A 10182-nucleotide genomic window follows, 5' to 3' on the forward strand; every position below is an offset into this window, starting at 1 on the left:
GTGTGTGTGTCTAGTGTTTTGGTATCTGTAGTGTTTTGATGTATATGTGTATCGATATATTTTTTATGTATATAGTGTTTTCCATCCATCCATCCATTCGCTTCCGCACATCCTGTTAAGGGTCGCGGGGGGGGGCTGGAGCCTATCCCAGCTGTCATAGGGCGAGAGGCAGGGTACACCTTGAACAGGTCGCCAGCCTGTTGCAGGGCCAACACAGAGAGACAGACGACCTTTCACACTCACATTCATGCTCTCATTCACACTTATGGGCAATTTAGATTAGCCAATTAACCTAACCCCAGTAAGTGCATGTCTTTGGAATGTGGGAGGAAACCGGAGTACCCGGAGGAAACTGACGCAAGCACGGGGAGAACATGCAAACTCCACACAGAGAGAGGGAGAGGCCTGAGCAAAGGTGGAATCCAGATGGTATTCTAACTGTGAGGCAGCAGTGCTAACCACTGCGCCGCCGTGCTGCCCTATAGTGTTTTCTATTTTATTTTATTTCAAACTTATCTATACTTGCTGTAATGTGCAAATTTCCCCGAGGTGGGATCATTAAAGTTTTATCTTATCTACCTTTAGGGGTCACCACACCTGTCTGTCTCCATCTCACTCTGTTCTTAGCATCCTTTTCTGCTACACCAACTCTCCTTAACTACATCCGTGAATCTTCTCAGAGGTCTTCTTCTTCTCCTCCTGCCTGGCAGCTCCATCCTTTGTCCAGTACATCCACTCTCCCTCCTCTGCATATGTCCACACCTCCTCAGCCTCGTCTCTCTAACTTTGCCTCCAAAACTTCTCAACCTGAGCAGTCCCTCTGATAATCTTGTCCATGTTGGTCATCTTTTGTCTTTTTGTCAGTGCCACCGTTTCCAAACCATCCATCACAGCAGGTCTCACTACATCTTCTAAACCTTCCTTTTCTCTCTTGCTGCTCTCCTCCTGTCACAAATCACCCCTGACACGCGTCTCTATCCACCTTCATTACCTCAGCTCCTTGCATCTTCACTGTTACGCCTGTCTCCCTCTGATTCACACACATATTCTGCCTTGCTTCTGCTGACTTTCATTCCTCTTCTCTCCAGAGGATACCTCCACCTGCTCCCCACTCTCACCACGGATAATGTCGTCTGCAAACATCACAGTCCATAGAGACTCCTGCCTGACCTCATCTGTCAGCCTGTTCATCATCACTGCAAACAAGTAATCCCACCCCCACCTTGAACCCATCTGTAACTCCTACTGCACACCTCACCACTGTCTCACTGACCTCATATCCTGCACCACCCTCACATACTTCTCTGTCACCCTTGACCTCCTCGTGCAGTACCGCAGCTCCTCTCCTGGCACCGTATCCACAACAAGAACATTCAAAACAAACACAGAGATATGAACGATATCTGCAAGATATGCAACATAACCACAAAAAGGGCTCAAATGTTTACACAGAATCAAAATGACAGAAAGGGACACCGAACCATCATAATGCAGTACAATCCCAAGGTTTTAAAATGATTCATGTTATTGTCCTAGTTGGAACACAGGCATTATTCTCATTAAACATATCTAACAGTGATAAAGATGTGCATTACTAAAAAAAACGCAAAAATGTTACTTTAAACCATCTGTGGATCATTAAGTTAGACAAATGTTTTTCTTCAGTAATCAGACATATCAGAAAATGGAAGAAATGATTATAGATCCCAGAACAGCTGGAGATTATTACTGTACATGGCCATAACATTAGACAGGCTAATACTTGGGGTAATTTCACTAAAACCTCTCAAGTACCTACATTAAATGGACAATGAAGCAGCCAGAGGTTTTTGTGTTTTTATAAAGATAAAAAATATGAAAAAGAAAACTTTAATGTAAGTTTTCACACACACACACACACACACACACACACACACACACACACACACACACACACACACACACACACACACCCATGACTGCGAGGCCACGTCAGAGTCCAACGTCATCATCAAGTTTGCTGACGACACTGCTGTTGTGGGACTAATCTCTCACAATGAGGAGACAGCCTACAGGAGAGAGGTCTCCCGCCTGGAGAACTGGTGCCAGGAGAACCACCTCCTGCTCAACGTCAGCAAAACAAAGGAACTGATCGTGGACTTCAGCAGGAAGCAGCAGAGGGACTACCATCCACTTGTCATCAGTGGTGCAGAGGTGGAAAGAGTGGACCCTTTCAAATACCTGGGAGTGACCATCTCACAGGACCTGTCCTGGACTCATCACATAAACATCACTGTGAAGAAGGCCAGACAGCGTCTCTACCTCCTCAGGCGGCTGAGAGACTTCAAGCTCCCACTCAAGGTGCTCAGGAACTTTTACACCTGCACCATCGAGAGCATCATGCGTGGGAGCATCACCACCTGGATGGGAAACTGCACCAAGCAGGACTTCATGGCCCTAAAAAGGGTGGTTCGTTCAGCTGAACGGACCATCAGAACCACCCTCCCCAACCTGCAGGACATTTACACCAAGCAGTGCAGGCTGAGGGCCATGAAGATCCTAAAACAGCCCAGCCACCCCGGACACTCTCTCTTCTCCCTGCTCCCATCAGGCCAGCGTTACCGCTGCCTGAGGGCTAAGACTGAAAGGCTGAAGAAGAGTTTTTACCCACAAGCCATCCGTCTGCTCAACTCTGAGCCCTAACTGGACCATTATTGCACAATGTAAATATTATAATTTATAAAAGTGTGTATAGTGTATAGTATATAGAGTATAGTGTATAGTGTGAATTACTTTTTTTAATTTTTATTCTTCTTATTTATATGTGTGTGTATATATGGTTGCAGGTACAAAATACATTTCACTGTGCATTGTACTGTGTATAACTGTGCATGTGACAAATAAACACTATCTTAAATCTTAAATCTCTCTTAAATCTTAAAACCTGTTGCTGTCGCCTTCCTCTCTCAGATCTAACATTTAGCAGAATACAATTCTTTAAATTTTTCTTTTCCTCTTGGATTGGCCTCCGACTCTACAGGAGTCCCTGGGCCTGCACCCCAATCACCCACTGGAGAATCTGGTCCAGCTCAAAACATCCACAGAGGAAATGCCAAATGACCACAAAAATATTCTAAACAGCAACAAAGACTCAGTGCGACGGTACAAAGATGCAGAATGAGTCAAAAAAATTGACCACAAAGATGCTCAGAATGACTCACAATGGCCCTTCTGCTTTCATCCCGGACTTCTTACTTAATGAGAGGTGGTGGGGGTTATTAACTGTCCCTGGGTATAATGTTTTCACAGCCTAAATAATGAGTAAATGATTTATTAACCATAATTATTACATCTTTGTCTCATCGGAAATTTGGACCAAATCAAGTTTATTTATCTGTACCAGGAAATATTTTCTTTAATTTGACTTAATTCCTACAAAATGACAGTAAACATTTGGCCAGGTCGTCCAGAACTACAAAAATTAGATGACGTAACTAAACCGCGACGGACCCGACACAAGGAGGCTTATATACTTCCTTATTTCTTTAAAAGAGGAAAGGTAATTTGGGCCGTGTTTCACTGATGAGCGGCTGTCAGTGGGACGCGAAGAGCAGCCGTGTGCGGTTATTAAACGTCTTGTAATTAACAGCAGGAACAGGAACGGAGAGCCGCTCCGGTTAAGCTAAGTTGCATCAGCCGTTGAGAAAGGACCCCTCTACTTTTATTTGGGCGAATCGCGAAAGTTTCAAATTATACCTGAACTTGAGAACCAAAAATTATTTCATGGCACATACCTGGTTCTAAAACTACAATAATTTCTTTCGCTCTTCTGCGAAGCAAAACCTATTTTTTTTTAAACATATTTTCGGCGAGGAGGAGCGGCGGGCTCGTCGGTTGATCAGGCATTCAGCGGAGCGGCCTCATTCATTCCCTCTTCTTTCAAGATGGCGGGCGACGAGTCAGGCACGACGCTCGGGCAACCTCACCTGGCCAAACAGGATCTCAGTACTCTGGTACGTGTTTGTCGTGGTTTGCAGTGGTGTACTTTTACGTCGGTGGCCCGTTGTTTCGGTAAACGGTCACAAAAAACGTGGCGAGTAGTAACGGACCGGTGCTGCGCCACCCGGCACATGACGCGAGGGCCCGGCTGGGCGGAAAGCTCAGAGCCGCTGCGCCTCCAGCAGGAGTTACCGGCTTATTTCAACCACTTTTTAGCATGATTCACATGTTTGAAGCTTCAATGTTAGTTTGCGGTGTCAGATTATTATTTTCAGTGTTACTGAGGCCTCCTTTACCCGGTTTAAGATTTAGCCCAATTTTCTTTGTTAGTCTCTAAAATTGATTCGTAAAATTGTAGTCCGGGATAAAACCAGCTCTGCGGGCATAAACCCTCTTGTTAGACCAAACGATAAAAATAAACTGTACACTCACAGTTATTAGAGGGTTATAGCTCATGTTCTCATCTTTATATCAACCAAAAACTCGTAAATATAAATAAATCGATGCTGGTCAAAGACGCGCGACTTCCAGCCTCGTTTCATGTGGTTTTTCTTAATAAACCTTTATTAACTATAAAACCTTGATACTGCTGGCATACGACACAAGAACATATAAACAAAGTGTAGTGGTGCATGTGTCCTTCGAGGCAAACAAAAGAAAACGTTTGGCTCTGTTTATAGACGCCCCAATATAGCATATTATTAAGTTTATTATTTTGGTATTTTCACCCTTTTCAGTCAAACACGTGGTCTATAAACATACAACAAAATGTGGAAACGTATGAATGTAATCAGGTCCTGTGCCATGAAGGTAAATCGAAGTGATTCGTTCCCATAAAGACCAGACACAGCTGGCACCTGAAACAATTCCCAGTGAATCCTGTTCTAATGTTGGGACAGTAGAGCACATGTGGGAATGTCGCTGTTTGTTTTATGAGAACAATCCAGGATTTTTGTCTTCTGCCTGTGAGCTGCTGGCCCTCTTTGTTCTCCAGGATTAAACCTGCTCCCGGCGGGTGTCGAGTCTAACGCGCGTTGTTCTCTCTTTCAGGATGTGTCGACCTTGACGCCGCTCTCCCCGGAGATCATCAGCAGACAGGCCACCATCAACATCGGTATGGAAAACGGCTGATCGCGTTTAACGTCTCTGCAGAGTTTATAACAAAGCTTTGACCTCTGCCGTCTTCTCTCTTAGGCACCATCGGCCATGTGGCCCACGGGAAGTCCACAGTAGTGAAAGCCATCTCTGGCGTGCACACCGTCAGGTTCAAGAATGAGCTGGAGAGAAATATCACCATCAAGCTCGGATATGCTAACGCTAAGGTAAGGGACTGGATTCTCTCTGAGGGGAATCTGGGCTGCTTCATTCATGCAGGATTCAGATGAGCTGTGTGTCTGAGAGGAAGGAGCAGGGGAAGCTCGAATGCTCAGTTCACTCCTTCAAACATCAGCTGTGCCTTTTACAGGATAGGAGGAATAAAATTGATGATTTATTGTTACCATTTTAGATTCTAACTTTGAGCCAGCCGCATCGCTCATAATGTGGTTATTAGTTTTCATATGTTAATTTATCTTATTTTAATAATACGTAAATGTTTTCTGCAGTAACATCAGTTTAACTTCAGTTTATTTTAAGTGTTTTTTGCTTCTTTGTGTGTTTGGATCATAACATGCAGCGTTCATAACAAGGTCCCACACAGTTAAACAGGATTTAAAGTTTGAGTCATTATTGATGAATATGATTAATGGTTTCAGATGATTCTATTTGAACAGTTTTTAACATTGACCATTAAACAGTCCTCAGGTTTAACTTGATATCTGAGTGTTTTAGAGTATTTGGTTAGTGATAAGAGAGGCTGTGAGGATGCAGACTGTGGGCTTCAGTTTTCTTGAACAGGTCATGTTGGAAGTGAAAACAGTCCAGATACCTTTGAAAGAACCTCTGTGCACTTTATCAGAGTCGTGAGATTTTGTAGAAAGTTGAACTTCTTCGGCCTGTTTGTTAAAGTTAGATTCAGCGTTGGACTCTTCGTTTGAGGGTTAAGCTTGGGGGGCGGGGGGGGGGGGGGGGTGCTTCGTCTACATGTCAGGGCTTTGGTTACTGTACAGTCACACAGGCCTGGAGACCCCTCAGTGACCTCCAGACAACCTAAAACCTTTGACCTCCAGAAATTGCTAAATGACTGGCATTCAGATTTTCTTTCCTCAGGCGGTTTACACTGGGAATACACAATTTTTCCCCAGCAACCACTGCTTGCCGAGGAGTTTCCGACTGGTCTCTAGGCCTGTGTGAATGCTGCACAATAGGAGAAGCACCTGTAATTTCATTCTATGTGACATATAATGACAATAAAGCAAATCTATTCAGGATCAATGATCGGCTCAGTCATCGAGTGTCTGTTACCTCATTCAGTGGGAATCCATGAAGCAGAAATGTTTAATGTGCTTGAGTAAATCACAGCTCGGTGTATGAAACATTTTAATAATAATTTTATTACAGTGTTGTGATTGTACTTTGACCCCTGGCTGAAACCTGTTTGAAAGCCAGAAATGGCTCCACGTGTTGCCACCAGGGGGCAGTGCTGAGCACATGGAAGAACTGATCTGTTGTTTGTTGTTGGTCCTTTAACTTTGTGGTGAAGTGAAACCGAGTGGTTAAAAAGAGTGAAAACTGTCACTGCGCTGACTCGTGCCCTCTGTTCACCCTCCTGAATCAACTCTGACTCACAGAAGCTGATGATCACTTCCACATGTTGCAGGTCTATAAGCTGGATGACCCCAGCTGTCCCAGGCCAGAGTGCTACAGGTCGTGTGGCAGCAGCACTCCAGACGAGTTTCCCACAGACATCTCCGGCACCAAAGGCAACTTCAAACTGGTCAGGTGAGACTGGAAAGAGGCGAAGCACTCTGTCATTCATACAGAGGCTAAAATGCTTAAAGTAAAATTGTATGTCTTTATCTTTATTTCAGTAAACTAAATATTTCAGGGTTCTGTGCTGTTAGATTTTTGAAGACGTGACGCTCATCCCTCAGAGGGAATAAATAAATGAGGAAAAATGAAAGTGATTGTTGGCTGCAGCTTTATTAAAATGTTTTCTTCTGTCTCGCAGACACGTGTCATTCGTGGACTGTCCTGGTCACGACATTTTGATGGCAACCATGTTGAACGGAGCCGCCGTCATGGATGCCGCTCTCCTGCTTATTGGTGGGTCTCTGGAAACTTTGATGAAGCTCAGGTGTTATGAAAGGGTGTTTCATTTTTATTCCAGACTGTCAGCTTTCCCCTTGGTGGGGTTGTTGTGGCTCCAGGGGTCAGAGTAACTTATCGCTCTTCACCTATGTAAGAATTCAGGGAAAGAGGAGGTGGAAATCACAGCCCTGCTTTAACAGGACTGATGACGTTAGCTTAAAAAGCCAGCTTTAAGCTCAGGTCTGACCTGACACATTAAAAATGTCTCACTGTGTCCTCTACGCCTGCCAGCGGGGAACGAGTCGTGTCCTCAGCCCCAGACCTCGGAGCATCTGGCTGCCATTGAGATCATGAAGCTGAAGCACATCCTCATCCTCCAGAACAAGATCGACCTGGTGAAGGAGAGTCAGGCCAAAGAGCAGTACGAGCAGATCCTCGCCTTCGTGCAGGGTGAGTCGAGATGGAGAAAAGGGTTCATCTTTGATTCTCTTACAATAAAAACAAAGTAATCTGTGTGTATTACATCTTCAATATGTTAATATGAAGTTTTACTTCCATTCAAGGTAGTTTTTTAGTCTTGTTACTTGTTTCCAGCTCCCGGGCTAAGAAACATCCTGCAGCATAAAAGCAGTTTTTATTTTAGTGATTTTTACTTCAGGATTTCTTTAACACGGTTAAAAAAATTTGATGAACTCTGATTTGCAGGCACGGTGGCCGAGGGCGCACCCATCATTCCCATCTCTGCTCAGCTGAAGTACAACATCGAGGTGGTTTGTGAGTACATCGTCAAAAAGATCCCCGTGCCCATCAGAGACTTCACGTCTGAGCCCAGACTCATTGGTGAGAGAAGCAAACGTGCGTCTTTTTTATGGAGCATTTTAATGTAAATGGGGTTCTTAAATGTCTCCGTTTCAGTCATCAGATCCTTTGACGTGAACAAACCCGGCTGTGAGGTCGACGACCTGAAAGGGGGGGTGGCCGGAGGAAGTATCCTGAAGGGTGTACTCAAGGTGAGAGATTATTTTCTAACGCATCACTTCCTGGTTTATTGAAGCCGTGTGAAGTCGTAAACGCCTGACTCTGCCCTGCGTTTCTCTGCTGTCCTCCAGGTGGGTCAGGAGATCGAGGTGCGGCCAGGTATTGTGTCCAAAGACCAGGAGGGAAAGCTGATGTGCAAGCCCATCTTCTCAAAGATCGTCTCTCTGTTCGCCGAGCACAACGACCTGCAGTACGCGGCCCCCGGAGGCCTCATCGGTAAGACACGTTTCTGCTCTCATGTTACCCGACCGTGCTGTAAATGAAGACAAAAGCTGGTTGTTGCAGCACAGAGCCAGACGTCCTGATTGGCTGGTTCAGCTTCCTGGTGTCCTGTAGACAGCCTTGGTGTTACATCACCACTCCAGGTCCAGGTGAACCCCCAGGTGTTTGTAGCTCCCCACCACCTTTACCTGTTCTCCCAGCATAGAGAGATTAAGTGGTCTTAATCTGGCCTCAGGATGTATGCTGGTAAAGAACTTAGAAGAAGCTCATTGACGGCCTTTAGCAGGATGTCTGTATCTGGACTCAGAGACGTTGCATTATTTGAATCCTTGTACTGATCAGATAAACATGGTGCAGGTCCATCTCTCACCTGTACCTGAAACTACGAGTAAACGGTGTATTTTTTTTGTGCAGGTGTGGGCACTAAGATCGACCCGACGCTGTGCCGAGCAGATCGAATGGTCGGTCAGGTGCTGGGCGCCGTTGGAGCGCTGCCTGAGATCTTCACCGAGCTCGAGATCTCCTATTTCCTGCTCAGGAGGCTGCTGGGAGTCCGCACGGAGGGAGACAAGAAGGCTGCTAAGGTGAGCGGTGCATCGTGGGAAATGGAGGAGATGTCTGAGCTTCCTGGACTTTGGAATTAACAGTTTCTTCCTCTTCCTGACTTGCAGGTCCAAAAGCTGTCCAAGAACGAAGTGCTGATGGTGAACATCGGCTCGCTGTCGACGGGCGGTCGCGTCAGCGCCGTCAAAGCTGATCTGGCCAAGATCGTCCTCACCAACCCCGTGTGCACAGAGGTCGGAGAGAAGATCGCTCTGAGTCGACGTGTGGAGAAACACTGGCGGTAAGAACCAGGGCGGAGATGTGTGGTGTTCACCGATAAAGAAGCGCACCTCCTCACGAGTAACCGTGTCTCTGTGTCTTCCTCGCAGTCTGATTGGTTGGGGACAGATCAGGAGAGGCGTGACCATCACTCCCACAGTGGACGACGACTGAGACGAGCAGACCCACGGCCATCACACCCTTCTCTGCTTCTTTTCTGTTTTGTCTTTGTTCCCCGCGCGGAGGAGGGAGGGGAGGTGAACCCGGACATGTCGGCGGTTTGAAGGCGCCTCCTCGCTCTGCTCCTCTTCCTCTGCAGCGACACGCGAAGGTCGAGCTCAGAACTTCTGCTTCCTGCTGGAGACGAAGGAGGACCCAGGAGGGGAGGAGGCGCTTCAGACTCTCATAACACAACTCCTCCAGAAAGCAGGAGTCCGTTGAGTATGGAGATGATCCTGTCCTAACCTCAGATTACAGGTGGAATAAAATCAATTTGGAAGGAACGAGGTCGTCTTTGAGCTTTCATTTTTGTTGCTGTTTCTGCTGCAGAGAAACTCAAAGGTGAAATTACCAAATGGATCATTTTTCTTTTTAATTTTGATCAATTTGTAATAAAAAAATAGCAACTTTTTAAAGAGTTTCGTTTGATGTCCAGCTTTTCTTTGTTTTGTGATAATAAAATGAGAAAATATGTCCTTTAATCAAAAATACAGGCGTCCCAGAGGGTTTATTAATTCACACAAAGAGAATTAAAGTAATTATGAAGTGACCATTTATTCACTCATTCCACGAATGGCTGTTAGAGCTCACAATACAGCCTTAATTCAGTTTAAAATAGGAGTAAACTGTAGGTTGATAATTGTGATGTGAATAAAAGTCTTTTTTTTTACAGGTCAGGTGGTTTTAAACACAGGAAGGTGTTGATGCAACTCG

The 10182-nt window shown here is 45.4% G+C and overlaps 1 protein-coding gene across 1 annotated transcript; it reads left to right on the plus strand.

The window, feature by feature from the left end:
- The first annotated feature begins 3889 nt into the window (after window positions 1-3889).
- Window positions 3890-9879, plus strand: eif2s3 (eukaryotic translation initiation factor 2, subunit 3 gamma). The gene is made up of 12 exons (XM_030756358.1): window positions 3890-3992; window positions 5029-5092; window positions 5173-5300; window positions 6737-6858; window positions 7088-7182; window positions 7459-7617; window positions 7873-8007; window positions 8083-8177; window positions 8277-8421; window positions 8842-9011; window positions 9099-9271; window positions 9360-9879. Exons 1-12 carry the CDS (start codon window positions 3924-3926, stop codon window positions 9421-9423), a joined length of 1419 nt encoding a protein of 472 aa, XP_030612218.1. The 5' UTR covers window positions 3890-3923; the 3' UTR covers window positions 9424-9879.
- Window positions 9880-10182: the final 303 nt, after the last annotated feature.

This window comes from Archocentrus centrarchus, chromosome 20 (assembly GCF_007364275.1).
Source record: "Archocentrus centrarchus isolate MPI-CPG fArcCen1 chromosome 20, fArcCen1, whole genome shotgun sequence".
Lineage (NCBI taxonomy): Eukaryota > Metazoa > Chordata > Actinopteri > Cichliformes > Cichlidae > Archocentrus > Archocentrus centrarchus.

Coding starts and splice junctions, on each gene's coding strand:
- eif2s3 (XM_030756358.1), top strand. CDS start 3,924: ATGGCGGGCGACGAGTCAGGCACGACGCTCGGGCAACCTCACCTGGCC. Junction 8,008..8,082: donor GTCTGAGCCCAGACTCATTG/GTGAGAGAAGCA, acceptor TCTCCGTTTCAG/TCATCAGATCCTTTGACGTG. Junction 8,178..8,276: donor TCCTGAAGGGTGTACTCAAG/GTGAGAGATTAT, acceptor GCTGTCCTCCAG/GTGGGTCAGGAGATCGAGGT.